This window comes from Nerophis ophidion, linkage group LG03 (genome assembly GCF_033978795.1).
Source record: "Nerophis ophidion isolate RoL-2023_Sa linkage group LG03, RoL_Noph_v1.0, whole genome shotgun sequence".
NCBI classification, from domain to species: domain Eukaryota; kingdom Metazoa; phylum Chordata; class Actinopteri; order Syngnathiformes; family Syngnathidae; genus Nerophis; species Nerophis ophidion.
In genome coordinates, this window is record NC_084613.1 from 35,178,631 (window position 1) to 35,197,207 (window position 18,577).

At 41.8% G+C, this 18,577-nt stretch overlaps 2 protein-coding genes across 3 annotated transcripts; both read left to right on the top strand.

Annotated features, from left to right (window-relative positions):
* Positions 1–627: 627 nt before the first annotated feature.
* LOC133549526 (thrombomodulin-like) lies at positions 628–3,011 on the top strand. Its single transcript, XM_061895021.1, has one exon. The coding sequence runs from the start codon at positions 768–770 to the stop codon at positions 2,223–2,225; it is 1,458 nt and encodes a 485-aa protein (XP_061751005.1). The 5' UTR covers positions 628–767; the 3' UTR covers positions 2,226–3,011.
* A 736-nt stretch (positions 3,012–3,747) lies between these two features.
* Positions 3,748–18,521, top strand: LOC133549528 (thrombomodulin-like). 2 transcript variants are annotated; one of them, XM_061895024.1, is made up of 6 exons: positions 3,748–5,535; positions 9,796–9,978; positions 10,080–10,297; positions 12,890–12,942; positions 13,178–13,336; positions 16,760–18,521. In XM_061895024.1, the coding sequence occupies exon 1, from the start codon at positions 3,892–3,894 to the stop codon at positions 5,524–5,526; it is 1,635 nt and encodes a 544-aa protein (XP_061751008.1). In that variant the 5' UTR covers positions 3,748–3,891; the 3' UTR covers positions 5,527–5,535; positions 9,796–9,978; positions 10,080–10,297; positions 12,890–12,942; positions 13,178–13,336; positions 16,760–18,521. The 2 variants fall into 2 exon arrangements, with proteins under 2 accessions (XP_061751008.1, XP_061751007.1); XM_061895023.1 differs by having other exon boundaries at positions 3,748–9,978.
* Positions 18,522–18,577: the final 56 nt, after the last annotated feature.

The following is an 18,577-nucleotide window of genomic DNA, read 5'->3' on the forward strand; positions in this document are numbered from 1 at the left end:
ACAGAATGTGAAAATTTTTTTTTCCAGGAATTCACATTGTAGGAATTGTAAAGAATGTATTTGTAAATTATGGTGGAAAATAAGTATTTGGTCAACCATTCAAAGCTCTCACTGATGGAAGGAGGTTTTGGCTCAAAATCTCCCGATACATGGCCCCATTCATTCTTTCCTTAACACGGATCAATCATCCTGTTGCCTTAGCAGAAAAACAGCCCAAAAGAATGATGTTTCCACCCCCATGCTTCACAGTAGGTGTGGTGTTCTTGTGATGCAACTCAGTATTCTTCTTCCTCCAAACACGAGTTGAGTTTATACCAAAAAGTTATATTTTGGTTTCATCTGACCACATGACATTCTCCCAACCAAGACCACCACACCTACTGTGAAGCAATGGGGTGGAAACATCATTTGTTTGATCTAAAGTGCCATGTGCTTTGATCTAGAAGTGAAATTAGTGTCACTCATCCATACAGGTGTAACAACACACCTGTCAGGTGTGACGTAATTTATGCAGTGTGTTGTGTAATTCTTTGCATTAGTTCTTTTTCAGTGTGTGCGAGTGCCTGCGCGTGCTTATAATGCGTCAGTGCGTGCGCGATAAGATCTAAACGCGGTTGGAGGCTTGGAGCTGGACCCACCAGAATGTAACTTCCTTCCTGTGCTGATCCAACAGGGGTCACGTGTTTATAAATGGCGGGTGGGAGCTTTTATCGTGGAGCAGCTTCCAGTCAGGACTCTTCATCCTTATCCTCGTCCTCCTCGTCATTATGATCGCCTTCCTCACGTGCGCACTTTTCCTCTGCGGGCTGCAGAAAAGCGCGCACTGCCAGAACGGACTTTGTTCCGGTAGCCGGTGTTTCGCGCTCTTTCAGAGCACTGCGAACTTCCACGCAGCGCAGGAAAGTTGCAGCAACGTCAGCGGGACTTTGCTGCCGCCGACATCTGTGGACGAGGAGGTCGGGAGCGTCTTAAAGCGCGCCGCCAGTGGAACCTTTTGGCTGGGAGGGCAGAAAGCACCCCACTGCTCGTCGGTGTCCGTGACGCTCGGCGGGAAGTTGGAGTTCCAAAGTTCACCCTGCGTGACCCAGCTGAGCGGATTCGTGTGCACCTACGCCGTGGAGGAGCCCTGCAATGACGTCACGACGGAGGCGGGCGCCGCGGCGACGTACACGGCGCCAATGGACATCGCGCTGAACCACACTTTTCCGCAGGGAACCATCGCCCTGGCGGGAAAAAGCGGCGCGCGCTACCCGGACTCCAAGCATCTGTGCTTCGGCCGCACGTGGCTCCGCGCACCCTGGAACTGCGAGGTGCTGCGCGGCGGCTGCGAGCACGCTTGCAACGTCACTTCCGGTTCGTGCGCGTGTCCGCCGGGACAACATCTGCTCGCCAACCTCATCACCTGCGTGACGTCAAGGCAGAACGGCAGCTGCCCCGCCGGGTACGAGCCCGCCCGCGAAGGCGGCTGCGTGCACGCGGACGCGTGTGCGCTCCACGAGCCGTGCACGGGCGAGGGCGAGGAGTGCGTGAACACCCGCGACGGTTTCGAGTGCACGTGCACAGACGGCTGGGTGGAGGAGGACGGCGTGTGCGTGGACATGCGCGTGTGTGAGAAGTGCGAGCACATGATGTGCGTCAAGTTCAAGGGCGTGTACGCGTGCGCGTGCCGTGAGGGCTACAGGGTGTCCACGCGCGACCCCGCCAGGTGCGACCTGCACTGTGAGCAGCAAGACTGTCTCGCCGAGTGCTTGCACAAGCACCATTGCTTCTGTCCAGAGGGCTACATCCAGGACATGCGCCGCAACAACACTCCGTACTGCACCGACATCAACGAGTGTGAGATCCAGCAGCAGTGCGAGCACACCTGCACCAACAGTTTCGGCAGCTTCTGGTGCTCCTGCGACAAAGGCTACACCTTGTTTGACGGGTACAAGTGCGTGCACTCCGATTTGGCCGTCACCCGCCAGAGTCCCACGCCTGCTGGCGCGCGGCCCGCCGCAATTCCGCCCTATGTGAAGACTGGAAGCGTTTTGGGCATCACAGTGTTCGTGTTGCTGGCTTTGGGCTCCGTCTTCTGCCTGGTCAAGCACCTCAGCAATCGCTGCGGAAGTCTGCAAGTTTCCTCCATCAAGAGGCCGCGCGTGGACATTTTCTACCTGCAGCAGGTGAGCACGGAGACCTATAAGAAACTCTCGTGGGACAAAAGTGAGCTGCAAAGACTTTAGTGCGCAACGAGAGTGAGACACGTGACTTTCGCCGTGTGACACGTGACTTTCAGGCTTCAGACAAAGCGTGTCAGGTTGCTCTCCCTGCTGACAGATTATTATTATTATTGTTATTAATAACATTTTCGTATTCACACATAAATTGTCCAAAATCAAAACCATTTCTCGACCAACTAACATGTTAGCATTTTAGCCAATTTGATACTCAAGTCGATCTTCTTATTTTCAAAGTCGTTATTCTTATTTTCAAATTATAAAAACTTGTTTGCTTCATTTACTGTTTATTTTAGTATTTGCAGTGTTTTGTCTGTCTTTAAAAGCCTGCAAAGAAACTTTGTCAATATTGTATAGTCCAACAAAATACTGTACAATTTCTAGCAGTGAAATATTTATCATTTAAGTCACGTGACCTGAGGGTATTATTAATCATATTTATATTTTAATGTGATGTTTGCATTTGATAACTGTAAGAAAGACCATGAATGTAAAATATTCAAAGTATTTGCTGCTACTTGCATAATTATATTTGTCAATAAAAGTTACATTATTATATTTGTTATTAAATGTTGCTTTATTATATTTGTCGTTAAATGTTGCATTATTTTATTTGTCAAAAAAATGTTACATTATTATATTTGTCATCAAATGTTGCATTATTATACTTTTCAATGAATGTTGCATTATTATATTTGTCATTAAATGTTGCATTTTTATATTTGTCATTAAAAGTTGCATTATATTTGTCATTAAATGTTACATTATTATAGTTGTCATTAAATGTTACATTATTAAATGTCAATAAATGTTACATTATTAAATTTTCCATCCAATGTTGCATTATTATCTATCCATCCATCCATTTCCTACCGCTTATTCCCATTTGGGGTCGCGTGGGGCGCTGGCGCCTATCTCAGCTACAATCGGGCAGAAGGGGTCTACACCCTGGACAAGTCGCCACCTCATCGCAGGGCCAATACAGATAGACAGACAACATTTACACTCACATTCACACACTAGGGCCAATTTAGTGTTGCCAATCAACCTATCCCCAGGTGCATGTCTTTGGAAGTGGGAGGAAGCCGGAGTACCCGGAGGGAACCCACGCATTCACGGGGAGAACATGCAAACTCCACACAGAAAGATCCCGAGCCTGGGATTGAACCCAAGACTGCAGGACCTTCATATAGTGAAGCAGACGCACTAACCCTTATCATATTGGTCATTAAACATTACAATATTATTTTTGTCATTAAAAGTTGCATTATCATTTTTTTAGTTACACATATATTTACCTATATCTAGTAGCTCATTTATTATGATACAAACTCATTTATTATGAAACAAATTTAGTACAATTAGAATATCATTAAAGTGTATCAAGTTGATAAAAATGCAGACTTTAATAGAATTATTATTTAAAACCGAACAATCCTGTTTCATTTTTATCAGACAATATGAAAAATGAGGTAAGTGCCATAAACATGAGTATGTCCCCTCAAAGGGAGGGGCTACTCCGACAAATAGGCGTGGCTAGTGTTGCATCTCCGTGGCAGTGACGTCACAGGAGGAGCAGAAGATGCCGTTCGAGGAGCAGAAGTTTCTTTACCCTTTTTACTTCCTCTGCCGACTTATCGAACATGAATTCAGAACATCTCAGAGGTCCTAAATGCGCTTGTCGGTGGCCGGGACGCACGCACACTTGAAGATGGCAAAAGTTTGGAATGTTTTTGTGTTTTCGCTGCTCGTCTTGGCGGGAGGACGCGCTGCCGAGAGGCCGATCGGCGGCTCGTGCATCGATACGCGGTGTGACGTCATCCACCAACAATCCGGCGACTTTGCGAGCGCGCATAAGCGGTGCGAAGAACAAAACGGCCACTTAGCGAGCGTGCGCTCGGCCGAGTCACTTGACAGACTCTCGGCGCTCCTCGGGAACGTTTCGGGCTCCTTCTGGGTCGGTCCGCGGCGTTCGAGCGGATGCCCGGATGTGACGTCCCCTCTCCAAGGCTACGAGTGGCCGACGAACGAAAGTGAAAGTGTTTCGGACACTCTTGACCGCGGCTGCATCTCTCCAAGTTGCGTCACCGTGACAGCGGAGGGGGGCTTGCAGTGGGAGCAGGAGGGCTGTGACGCGCCGCTCAGCGGCTTCGTGTGTACGCACCACTTCAGCTACGCCTGCACGCGCCTGGCAGACGGAGACGTCAGGTACGACACCCCCTTGGGTTTTGGGGGGGAGGAGCTTCTCTCCCTGCCGCCCGGAAGTATCGCAACTCGGATGCCGAGCGAGCTGAAATTCGTGTGCTTCTCCAAAAAGTGGCTTCCGGCTCCGTGGAGCTGCGAGATCTTCCAGGGGGGCTGCGAGCACGCATGCGTACACGCGGGTCCTGACCGGACGCCATCCTGCTTCTGCCCACCTGGCCTCTCCGTGAACCCGCTCAACAAAGTCACGTGCACCAAGGACCCGGACGACCCGTGTGCGCGCCTGGGCTGCGAGCACGCCTGCGTGGAGGACCCGCGCGGCGCCCACTTGTGCACGTGCACGCACGGTTTCAGACTTGCACCCGACGGACGCACGTGCGTGGACTTTAACGAGTGCTCGGACGCGCGCCAGTGCCCCGGGGAGAACTTCCGGTGCGTGGACTCCCCGGTCGGCTTCAAGTGCGCGTGCGCGGACGGCTTCAAGCTGATGGGCGGCAGGTGCGCGGATCAGGACGAGTGCGCGTCGGCTCCCTGCGAGCACTTGTGTCACAACACCGGCGGAAGTTACTTGTGCTCTTGCTACGATGGCTACGTCCTGCTCGGGAACAGCTGCAAGCTGCACTGCGGCAAAGAAGAGTGCCCCGCCGAGTGCGACCCCAACAACAGGTACCAGTGCGCCTGCGCTGATGGCTACATCGCCGAGGAGAGAGAGCAGCACACCGTGTGCATCGACATCGACGAGTGCGCCTTCTCCTACTGCGACCAGCTGTGCCGCAACACCTTCGGCTCCTTCACCTGCTCCTGCCGCCCAGGCTTCACCTTGACCAAGGAGGTGTTCTGCGCGCGCGAGGAATGGGAGGGTTCCGGTCAGGCCACCGCCGGCCCCGACCGTCACGTGACCCCGCCCGCTCCCACACTGCGGCCTTCGACGCTCTCGCCGGGCGGACTGGCGGCCATCTTGGTCTGCTGCACGCTTGCGGTGGTGCTGCTGGTCCTCCTGGTCCACCTAGTCTGCTGCAAACGCAGCCGAGTGGAACGGGACCTCGTGATGGAAGTGGCGGGAGCAGAGGCAGTCGACTTCCGCAAGATGGAGGCGGACGCTTGACGCAAAGGAGTACGAGTATCGAATGTTAACGTGCTTTTTCTAGCTTAATTGCTCACATCCAGCTCATTTTCACCACATTGGAGTTGTTATGAAATGTTGGCTCCACATTTTCTATCTAAATGTTAAATTTTGTCCTAAATGGCAAATCTAAACCAAAAGGTAAAATATAAGTCTAAATGTAAAATGTCTACCTCAATGGCAAATCTAAACCTAAATGTTAAATTTAAACCTAAACGGCAAAACTAAACCTAAATATTAAATCTAAATCTAAATGCTAAATCTATACCTAAATGGCAAATCTAAACCTAAATGTCAAATCTAAATATTACATGTTAAACCTAAATAGCATATCTAAATGTTATGTCTAAATCTAAATGTTAAATCTAAATGTTCAATGTCTACCTAAATGGCAAATCTAAACCTAAATGTTAAATCTAAATGTTACATTTTAAACCTAAATGGCATATCTAAATGTTATGTCTAAATGTTAAATCTAAATGTTAATTCAAAATGTTACATTTCTACCCAAAAGGGCAAATCTAAATCTGAATGTTAAATCTAAATGTTAAATTTAAGTCTAAATATAAAATGTATATCTAAATGGCAAATCTAAACCTAAATGTTAAATCCAAATGTTAAATTTCAACCTAAGTGGCAAATCTAAACCTAAATATTCAATCTAAATGTTAAATTTATACCTAAATGGCAAATCTAAATGTTAAATGTAAACCTAAATGGCAAATCTAAACCTAAATGATAAATCGAAATCTAAATGTAAAATCAAAATGTTACATTTCTACTTAAATGGCAATTATAAACCTAAATGTTAAATCTAAAACTAAATGTTAAATTTAAGTCTAAATGTTCAATTTCTACCTAAATAGCAAATCTAAAAATACATGTTAAATCTAAATCTAAACCTAAATGTTAAATCAAAACCTAAATCTTAAATCTAAATCTAAATGTTAAATTTATACCTAAATGAAAAATCTAAACCTACATGTTAAATCTGAATGTTACATTTTAAAACCTAAATGGCACATCTAAACCCAATTGTTAAATCAAAATGTTAAATTTAAACCTAAATGGCACATTTAAACCTAAATGTTAAATCTAAATGGTATTTTTTAAACCTAAATGGCAAATCTAAACTTAAATGTTAAATCTAAATCAAAATGTTAAATTTAAATCTAAATGTTGAATTTCAACCTAAACATTAAATCTAAACCTAAATGTTAAATCTAAATGTCAGCACTAAATGTTAAACCTAAACCTAAATGGTAAATCAAAACCTAAATGTTAAATCTAAATTATAAACTTAAATGTTAAATATAAACCTAAATGTTAAATCTAAACCTTAAATCTTAATATAAATGTGAATGCTAAACCCAGTGTAAAGATGAATATTCATAGGATGTCAATATTCCACCAATCTGACGCCCCTCAGCCACAAAGCCACGTCCACTTCTCTGCCTCCCAGTGCAGACCCCAGTGCAGAGGATCATACACCTTTATTACTGCACAAAAAGGAAATATGACAGATAAATATTTAAAAAAAAAAAAGTTATCTCCAAATGTGTGAGTGCACAAGGTGTGCTCCATGAAGTCAGTTGGACAGTCAAACACATCGGCTCCCGCATTTGATAACCAATGCCCCCCGCGACCCCGAAGGGAATAAGCGGAGGAAATGGATGGAGGCTGTTGGGGTAGGGCTAACCCTAACCCTAACCCTATTTGTCTGTGTCGTTCATCATTTAGCTGCCCTGTTACTTTGGGTTTTGATTTAACACTTCGATTTAGATTAAACATATAGGTTTAGATTAAACATTTAATATAAAATTCAACATTTAGCGTTCACATTTATGTTAAAATTTAACATTTGATTTTAGATTTAACATTTAGACTTAGATTTAACATTTACATTTAGGTTTAGATTAAACATTTACATTTATTTTTAGAATTTAGGTTTAGATTTAACATTTAGACTACCGTATTTCCTTGAATTGCCGCAGGGCATATAGTATGCACCTGCCTTGAATTACTGCTTCCCAAAATAATTAGCGCATGCTTAGTATTACCGCCTGGTCAAACTCGTGACGTCACGAGTGACACTTCCCCTATCATCATTTTCAAAATGGAGGAGGCTGATTTCAAAACCGGTACTTTGAAATCGCATAAAGGGAAAATGATTAAGAGCTATTCAGTAGGATTTAAGCTCCAAGCTTACATCACACTCAAATTTTTACTGCATACCTTTGGCAAGTGCCGGAGTGAGAAGAGGTTTTAAAATAATTAGTGCATGCTTACTTTTACCGCATGTCTTTGGTAAGCGCAGGAGTGAGAAGAGGTTTTAAATAATTAACGCCCCGGCGGCAATTCAAGGAAATAAGGTAGATTGAAGATTTAGCATTTAATTTTAGATTTAGGATTTTGGTTTAAATTTAACATTTACGTTTAGATTTAACATTTACATTTAGATTTAACATTGATGTTTAGATATAAGATTTAAGTTTAGATTTAAGCTGTAGGTTCAGATTTAACAGTCAAGATTTAAGTTTAGATTTAACATAGATTTATTTATAAGATTTGAGTTTTGATATAAAATTTAGAGTCAACATTTGATTGAAACTTGAAAAGTGTGATGAAAATTAGTTAAATGTGAGAAATATCTGCTAACAAAGTGTGAGTGAATGTTTAAATTGGACATCCCATATGGGAACCAGAAAGAAGCATGTTGATTGGGTTTATGGACACAGCAAATAATGAGCAGACAGATTACAATATGATGAACATTTCATGATTTTATCAATATTTGACTTCTGACCTCAGTGGTTCAATCGACACGGAACACGTAGACAAAGTTTGGATTGTTGATTGAGAAGAACACAACACGTGCTTGTCAGTAATAACATTTATATAATTGTAATTATGCAGCTTTCATCAAATATATATTTGCCCATATACGTCATTTTGTGAATACACACACACTATATATATATATATATATATATCCACACACACATATACATATATACACACATATACTCAGTGGCCTTAGTAGGCTGTAAGTTCAAAACCCCGCCCAATTCATACCAACAAACAACAAAGACTATAAAAAACATGACCCATTACCTCCCTGCTTGGCACTCAGCATAAATGGTTGGAATTGGGGGTTAAATCATCAAAAATGATTCCCGGGCGCGGCCACCGCTGCTGCCCACTGTTCCCCTCACCTCCCAGGGGGTGAACAAGGGGATGGGTCAAATGCAGAGGACATATTTAACCACACTTAGTGTGTATGTGACACTCAGTGGTACTTTAACTTAACTTAATATGTATTTACACATATATATATTTAACTATATGTATATGCATGTCAAAACATGTATATACATATAATATTTTATGTGTCATAGTACATGCATCTTTATGCAGATTCAGCAGCTCTATCCTAGTTAAATAAAAATTGCTAATGTTAAATAAATCTGCTTCTTCTGCTGCTCACCAATCTTTCAGTCCGGTTGTGCCACCAAGTGGCAAGAAACTGTACTGCAGGTAAAATGATTATAGTTGACCGCGTGGGTTCCCTCAGGGTACTCTGGCTTCCTCCCACCTCCAAAGACATCCATCTGTGTTGGCCCTGCGATGAGGTGGCGACTTGTCCAGGGTGTACTCGAATGCAGCTGAGCTTGGCTCTAGCGACCCCAAAAGGGACAAGCGGTAGAAATGGATGGATGGATGGATTTATTAATAAAGGAAGACGACAATTGTGATGAAAGACAATTATTATTATTATTACTCAATAAGCCTTTTATAGGACCTTGTTTATAAATAACAATAAATCAATATAATGATTATATAAACACACACATACATAAATATATACACACACATATTTATACATACAGTCGTGGTCAAAATTGTACATACACTTGTAAAGAACATAATGTCATGGCGGTCTTGAGTTCCCACAAATTTCTACAACTTTTATTTTTTGTGATAGCGTAATTGGAGCACACCCTTGTTGGTTGACATTAATGAAGTCTGGTTCTTTTATGAATTTATTATGGGTCTACTGAAAATGTGACCAAAACTGCTGGGTTAAAAGTATTCACACAACAATATTAATATTTGGTTACATGTCCCTTGGCAAGTTTCACCGCAATAAGGTGCTTTTGGTAGCCATTCACAAGCTTATGGCAAGCTTAGGGTTGATTTTTTGACCACTCCTTGTCACGGTGCGGGCTTGAACCCACTTTTCTCCGGCAGCTGGGTCTGCCAGCTCCTTCGTTGACAGTGCGCTACAGCGCGCCGAGACACGTTCACATGCCGGCAAGGCTATGGACAATCAGCAATCAACACACCTGGGACTGATGAGGGCGAGCTGTATATACTGTAGACCAGTCCACCCAAGGATCCTCGCCGGAACTTAATCTTCTGTTCCCTGTTGCGGTAAGCTGTCCTGTATCTGGCTTTCCTTGTACATTCTCACGTTTCGTGTCCTCCCGCTTCCATGCTCATTTGTCCACTGTCTTCTCCTTTGTGCGCTGCAGAATTTTCTTCCGTCGCCTTGGTTTCAAGCTGCGTTTCGCTCCCTTGGACTCCCCCTGGACTCCCCCTGGATCTCGACTGCCTTCCCGGATCTCGACCCCCTCGCATGGACACAGACTCTGATGCCTCTCTCTCTTGTCTTGGATCTTTTGCCTGTCTCACGGACTTCCCAAATCAGCCTGGCCCTCTTGGACTTCCGAGATTGGAACAAAACCTCCCGGTAACACTCAACAGATAACTGCTTCACTTAGTTTCACACCATACACACTCTTGAATTTAGTCACACTCCATCACTCCATTTCCTTAGTTTAGGTATTATTGGTTGTTATTATATATATTCTCTACACTGTAAAAAATACGATTTGCAATTGTTGGACTAATTATAGTTTCCAAGTTAGTCAGACTCAGAAATAATGTTTCACTATGTTTAACTACCAAAAAAGTGTCTGGCCAGCAAACTTCTCTCTATTGTTGCATCAAAGGGTATTTTCAAAATACTACAACAATGATTTTGGAGTTGCGATTAGCCAAATGTCTTTTTGTTGGAAACCCCGTAGATTCCGTTTCAGGGGCATGAGTGAGCGGTCAGTTTGGACCTTGTGGCCATGCAGAGCTTGATAAGGATCAAGTTTTGATGATTTGTTGAGTATTTATTTGGCTAAAAAGTTAAGTTTTTTTCTTTTATTTTGTTTTCTAAAAAAGGGATGTTAATGGCAAAGTACACTGTACTATTTAATTTGAAAGATGGAAAAAAATGCTTATTGCTAGCTGGACTACTAATGGCCCCAAAATAATATATTTCACGAACGGGAATAAAGGGTCTAGCACTAAGGGCATTTAGTAGGACAAAGGTGATTTTGTGTAATTATGACTTAAAGTATTTAGCAGAGAAAAGGTTCCACTCGAAAAAAGATGGGGGGCAGTGCGTTCGGTTGGGCCTGTCAGTCATACAAGAAGAGTAGCTAAGGTAGTGCGTGTTTGACGGGGAGGCTCGCCACCGGAGCAGGGACTGTGAACAACAGGTACCCTGGTTATAATCGACACCTGTGTAATATACATCAGTTGTGTTTTTATTTGAGTTTTATTTCGCCACCGACATTAAGTCATGACCGTGGTTAAGCGTCTGTCGTATGTGTGTGGCCTCTTCAATGGCCAAGATGGCGGTCGCCGTTAGCATTTAATGCTAAATGTAAAGCTGGTCACTTTCTGTGTGAGTCCAAACAAGGTTAATACATGTTTATAGCTATGTATGGTTAAGACATTTTGGTGATAACAAACTGTGTGAATGATGAACCGGGTAAATATTTTCGGATACTGAATGAGCAGTGTGTATTGACGTAAGAGTTAAGCTAATTATTACCCCGCCCTAATGCTCTAGCTCAGGGGTGTCAAAAGTACAGCCCGAGGGCCGAATAAGGCCCGCTAACAAATTTTATTCGGACCGCAGGATGGGTTTAAGTATAAAAATATACCTGAAATTTTTAAATGAAAGAAACAACTGTTGTAAATGTGTCAACTGGATGTCGCAATAGCAATTCTTTGTAGACGATGCTACATATGTACAAAATAAATCACATGATGTTAGTACATCAGTTGAGGAAAATGAGCAAACTACATGAATAACATCCTGTAATTTGATTTTGATATAATTTGTTTTATCTTGAAAGACACCAATGAGTTGACTGATGAACATTATCACGTAATGTATTCAGAACATACAAATAACAAAGAAAATGATTAACCACAGCATGTAAGTGTAAAAAAAACTTTTTTTAAACAATGAAAAACAGTCTGAACTTGTCTTTATTTTTAAGTTATCGTGCTGTGATTTTACCAGTCCGGCCCACTTGGGAGTAGATCTTTCTCCATGTAACCCCTGATTTAAAATGAGTTTGACACCCCTGCTCTAGCCTAGGCCGGGGATATCCCCCCCCCTCGTTCAAATGTGTTGTGGGTACTAGTGCTGCCGTGATTAGTCGACTGGGAATTCACACGGTTTTGATTGATTGATTGATTGAAACATTTATTTGTAGATTGCACAGTACATGTTCCGTACAATTGACCACTAAATGGTAACACCCGAATACAATTTGCAACTTGTTTAAGTCGGGGTCCACGTTAATCAATTCATGGTGGGCGAGAGAGAGACGTGAGCGTAACGTAGGCGTATCAATTAACACTGCCGCCGTTTATTTCACTGTATTTTCAAGATAGTCGACCATGAAAAGGCCTTTTTTTTTTAGCCGACGGGTTGTTCTACTATTGACAACCTATTTTTTTTTTTTCTCCCGTTCCAAACGGCTCACTGTAGTTCACTTCCACAACTCTGTGCGCTGTGCGTGCCCTGCTGGAAAAGCAGATAAACTGGGAACAATAGAGTATTAAGACACATTAATACAATTATTCAGTCTTGAGTAGTGGTCTATTACTGAACTGTCATTTTCACGTTTTATGTAATTCATGTTTATGCATTACTTACCTGCACTTATGTTCAAAGGGGTGTCTTTACACTAAACACAGTATTTCCATAGCAATTAATACTTGCTAATACTTACCTGTAGGACCCGTTGAGTAAAGTTAACATGTATTTGAGTACTTACCATGAACATGTAGACAAAGTAACTGATATAATACTGAGTATGGTAAGTGTAGCATGTCTGTGTGTTGTAGCCTATACTAATTGTGTGTAATATAAGGTGTATGAAGTATCTGTTTAAGATAGGGGTGGTGGGAAAAAAAATTGGATTATTGTCTGCAGCTAAATGCTTTTAGTGAAACTAAATATTTCCATTTTATGTCTCTTGTGTTTCAGGGGAGGATTGAATGCAGTGCAAATATTGCAAATTCAAAAGCTCCAATCAAGAGGTATGGCTGTCATTTATTTATTAACTGTCGTACTTATATGTTCATTGCACTGTATTTAATAGGTGTAGGAGTGTACACATATATTGACACAATCCACTATACCTGCCCTAGCACTCCACTACATTCTCCTCCAACATAGAGCACCCCACTATACCATCAGCCCTGAAATTTGAAGTCAAAAGCTCACATTGTGATTAAAGTTAAATGCCATTGTTCCGCTGATTGTGTTTTTCAGATATCTGAAGAATTTCATGGCATCACCAGCAGAGACCTCCTGAAGACTTTCAATGAGTCCCTTTAGAATTATGTGCCTCGCCTGCTCAGACTGTACCGGGCTAGAAAGGGAGCTTTTGGTCAGCAAATAGAAGACTTCCTGGATAAGCTAGATGAACAGGTAAGTGATAGAAATGTGTCAGTAAAATGGATCTTATCACTCATTGCTATAAGTTCTTAGTTTGTGCTATTTAGTAATTATAACAATTTTTAATTTGCAAAAGTAGAAAATGCACTAGTCTGAAGGCTTGAAGTGTTTTTTTTCCCCTTTTCTTGAGCATGCAGCTGGTAAGACTTGCGGTCTACTGGTCATTACTAAAAACAACTTTTGATTTTGCCATTTGTATAAATCCACTATGGTGCTTCACTAATGTATATGCTTATGTTTTTTTTTCACTGTATACTCAATAAACATCAGACATTGTGTCTCACCAAAATGACAGCACTGAGATGCCTCTCCGTTTTTGTCCGGGACGACATAACTAAGTTTTTCCTGCAGCATTTGGTAATCTATAATAACAATAGGAAATTTACTTGAAAATTACCAGTAATTTGGCCTAATGTAGCTTTAATGGAATAGTTCAACATTTTCATATTCTACCTTGTTGCCCTGCTCTCTGGTTTAGGATTTGTCGATAGAAACCATTCCTTTAACTGTGCATGTATTTTTGACGAAGAGTCAGCCAATGTTTCCTCATCGCTTGTTAGATTACTGTATTTCCTTGAATTGTCACCGGGGCGTTAATTAATTTAGAACCTCTTCTCACTCCTGCGCTTACCAAAGGCATGCGGTAAAAGTAAGCATGCGCTAATTATTTTAAAACCTCTTCTCACTCCGGCGCTTACCAAAGGCATGCGGTAAATTTAGGCCTGCGCTTATAAATTTGAGTGTGATGTTAGGATTCCATCATGAAAAGCACATTTAATAAAAAATGTTAATGTACGGGAGCCTGTATTTTACCTTGGGGGGATGCTCCAATTATTCACTATTTACCCAATAAATTTAGTCTAAGAGAGAGTGAGAGGAGACGGCTTATATAGTTGAGCAATTTACTATAAACACCACATAAACATACAATAACCAGACAATAATAAACACACATTAATTACACTTATACACTCGTCCCCACTCACAGGCTACCTCCCCAACTCGCGCTGTCCACTTCCCTCGCAGCAATGTAGCCACGATAGCACACAACTAAACTCTTTATAATGTTCCACACTCGCTTTCCAAATAGTAAACAGTCACAGGGGAGAGGGTCTCTTTAACAAACTTAACTAATACGTGACTAAACCTGCCGTTCGTGAAGTCACTGTGCAGCAAACAAACACACGTGTGAGCTGTGGTTAGCACACCCGTCCCATCTACTGGCAACGTGAGTGCCCAAACGTTCTAAACTTTAACGAGTGCAACTTATAAACTGTCACTTATAACACACTGAAATAGGAAGCTTACTGTGGTTATTTCTCTGAACTGCAACCGTGGTGAACTATCTCCCGGGTAGTATTACCGACGCTACGTTGCTTGTTAATTCCGGAGCTGTTTTAAACCTTTGTTTAACGTGCCGGCGGAAACGGAACTGCCCGTAACCATAGCAACCAGAAACCATAGCAACCCAAGCCATAGCAACGGTTAAACAACTTAAAGAAACACAATTTACTTTTCCAAACGACTCATATGAAATTGAAATAAATAATAAGAATTAAACCCTTAACAAAAACGATCTCCTATTGGTAGAACTAAAGGAACAAGTACATAAATAGCAAACCTTTAGAACAGTTAATATATAGCATAAAACATGCAGATGGCCTTAAAACGCCACAACACTCAGTCACCGTATTTAAGTACCCAAAATAAAGACTCGACATAAATATAAATTCAATCGGATCAGAAACATTGGAGCAAACGGGATTAAAACCCGATGCTAACCGCCCATACAAAATACATGGGTACGGCTAGTAGCTACTAATAACAAACAAATTCACTTACCAACTCGGCTTAATATCTTAACATCGCCACACTCTCTCATCGCAACTCGGCCTTGATAGTCGGGAACTACTAGTTGTAAAATGTTGGACGGTTGTTTTTACGATACGCAGGCAAACGACAACTTTAAAACATACCGGCTTCAGATGTCCCCAGGCTTAGCCACCGCCTCTGGCAGCCATCTTGGAACGCTGGATTATATAGAGCGCGATAGGCTGCAGCGGGTCACGTGAACGCCTGTGTTAAGATAGCGAGATTAAACGTGGGAACGGCACAGGTAATAGGAGGGGATGCCATGACAGGAAATATGGCTTATTACCCACCTGTGTTACGCACTCATGACGTGACGAGTATGACCCAGCGGTAAACCGAGGCATGCGCTAGTTATTTTACTAAACAAGTTTGACCCGGCAGTAATTCTAGGTATGCGCTAATTCTAAGCATGTGCTAATTATTTTGCAAAACGAGTTTGATCCGGCGGTAAAACGAGGCATGCGGATAACATATACCCGGCGGCAATTCAAGGAAATACGGTAGCTCAAATACTGGTAGTCTATTGGTAGCCTGCCTTCGCTAACAGTCAGAATATAAACTTTACAACTCTATTCCGACTACATGGTGTTAGTTTTAAGTTGCAGAAGAGAAAATGACGTTGCTGATGAATGTCTGTTGAATTATAAACTAAATTCACCCTGGCTCGCAGTCAGCGACGGTAAGCTAACCCTTACAATTGACTGCTAGTTTTCAAGCTAAGCTTACTTGCGATGAACAATCTTCGCCTATTCCTTCAAAAATGCAGGAACAGTTAAAATGAATGATTTCCGTTGCCTTGTCTTGAACAGGAGAGTGGAGCAACAAGCTAAAAACTATTACTATTTTAACATTTTGAGTAAGATCTCATAGCTGATGACAAAGATTTTATACATAATACACTTTGTGTAGATTTCATTTTGTGTCCAGAGATGTTTTTGAATGCCCAAATGTCATATTCTTTAGCCAATGAATTGGCTAAAGAATATGACATTTCTTTATTAACCATAAAGAAAAGTTCCTGCCCCATTTAAAAAAATATATTTAATGGTTAATGTTCTGCCTTCAATTAATTTGAAAGTAATTTAAGTTTTTTTTTCAATTTTTTTCCAACCATCCATCCATCCATCCATCCGTCCATCCGTTTTCTTCCGTTTATCCGAGGTCGGGTCGCGGGGGCAGCAGCCTAAGTAGGGAAGCCCAGACTTCCCTCTCCCCAGCCACTTTGTCTAGCACTTCCCAGGGGATCCCAAGGCATACCCAGGCCAGCCGGGAGACATAGTCTTCCCAACGTGTCCTGGGTCTTCCCCTTGGCCTCCTACCGGTTCGACGTGCCCTAAACACCTCCCTAGGGAGGCGTTCGGGTGGCATCCTGACCAGATGCCCGAACCACCTCATCTGCCTCCTTCCATTTTTTTGAAAATTGTAAAATTGTAATCGTTCCCAGAATATCCATACAAGTCGGGCCCTAATTACATCCTTTTGTTCTACCTAACACTTAATCATGCATCTGTTACTATTCCTCAGGAAAGTGACCCTGAAGAAAGAGTGCTCAGAGGCGTGTCTGTTGGCATCCTTACAATCCTTTAAGAAGATGATCCTGCTGGATCACCCAACGTACGGGACTGGGCTGTTGTGTTGCAAGGTTCCATCGTGCTACATGACCTGCCAGACCTCGGTACTGCCTTTGCATACCTCTTTGGCCTACTGTATGCCATGAACATTTATTATCCAAAGGAGATGAAGTACACCTTTGAAGCAATTCAGTCAGTGCTCTCAGCGGACAAGGTCTCTGAAAACAAAGCTTTTGCTGTGACTCTTAATGTGGAAGCCAACCGATGTTTTCTGCCTGTTCTAGTGCATTGTGGTTGGTGCTCATATAAAACTTCACAGCCAGTGATTTAAAATATGCAAGACCTTACGGAAAACAATGATATCTTTTTTTTTTTAAATGTATTTACAATTAAGTGAAATACACAGTTTTTTGTTTTTTTTTTTCAAAATGTATCTAACATTGTGTGAGATTCACAAAATGCCATCATGCTACATAACCCGCCAGACCTCGGTACTGCCTTTGCATACCTCTTTGGCCTACTGTGATGTGTGATATTTCTACCTGAAGAAATGCTTCTGATATTTTGTACATTACATGTTGTACAAGTTAATGGTCTTCATATTGCTGCGGGACAATGTTTAAACCTTCTCAATTAATAAAATGTAACAGTCAGCCTGCTAATCATTCTGTAATTGAGGACTCAACCAGAACATGTTATAAAATAATTTATATAATATTTCAGCCAAATTTTTTCCCCCACCCGCCCTCATATTTCTAAACTTATCATTTCTCTAGGTGCAAATATCACAGACTAACATTCCAAAATATCTCTGACAAAGCATGATCGTAATGGAAGACATTTTTTTTTCATGTCAGAGTTTCCCCTAAATTGCCAAAATACCTGTGGTGGTGGGGGGGTGGTAAGGTGCATGGTCAATATGACGTCATCGCATGATTTGCTATGATGCAAATATTTTCTTTAAAAAGGGATGTAAATACACTTTTAAAACAAATCTGCTATTAAGTAATGTATTAACATATATTTTTCTTACAAAACATTGTTTTATTCTATTTTTAAATTGTTGCTGCTTATTGTACATTGTACTTTATTGAGACTTTTTTCTATTTTGAAAATGTCTCCAATCCTTTTAGTCACTCTATTTTTAATAAAAACGACTGTCTACAAATCTAGCATCTATTTCTGGTGTTGTTGGAGACTGTACTTGTGTTTAGAGACCGTTTAGATTCTATTTCACCATGTCCATGACGAATGGCACAATTGTTTGGCGTTGTTGGGAGCCTTTCTCTCATTAAAAGCTGGCAGTGTCATCTTAAATCGTCAAGATGGCGGGTATATCTCCAATATATTAAAGTATGTCCACAGCGCGGACAACCCTGTGCGTGTAGCTTACATCATAACAACATCGAGTTTGGGTACACTGTTCTGGTGATTAAAGTGCGTCTTTCTCCGGCCAAATTTTTGGTGCATCATTAGTTAATCCGTAAATAATAAACTATATTTAGCCCTAATACTGTAACTTCCTGCTGGTGTTAATATGTATGTCAGTGTGTTATGTGTTATTTTTCCCACACACCAACACACTGTGTCGGCGGAGGATGATCAAGTGCTGTGTGTCTTGGAGTGAAGCACAGAGACAGACATGTGTGCAGGGAGGAAATACTTGCTGAAATTGTGACTGTTTGCATATTATTGGCAATAAAAATTAAAAAGAGCCTCAGACTTTTTTTTCTCCTGGATGCTACAATGCATTATATTTTATTTTGTTAGG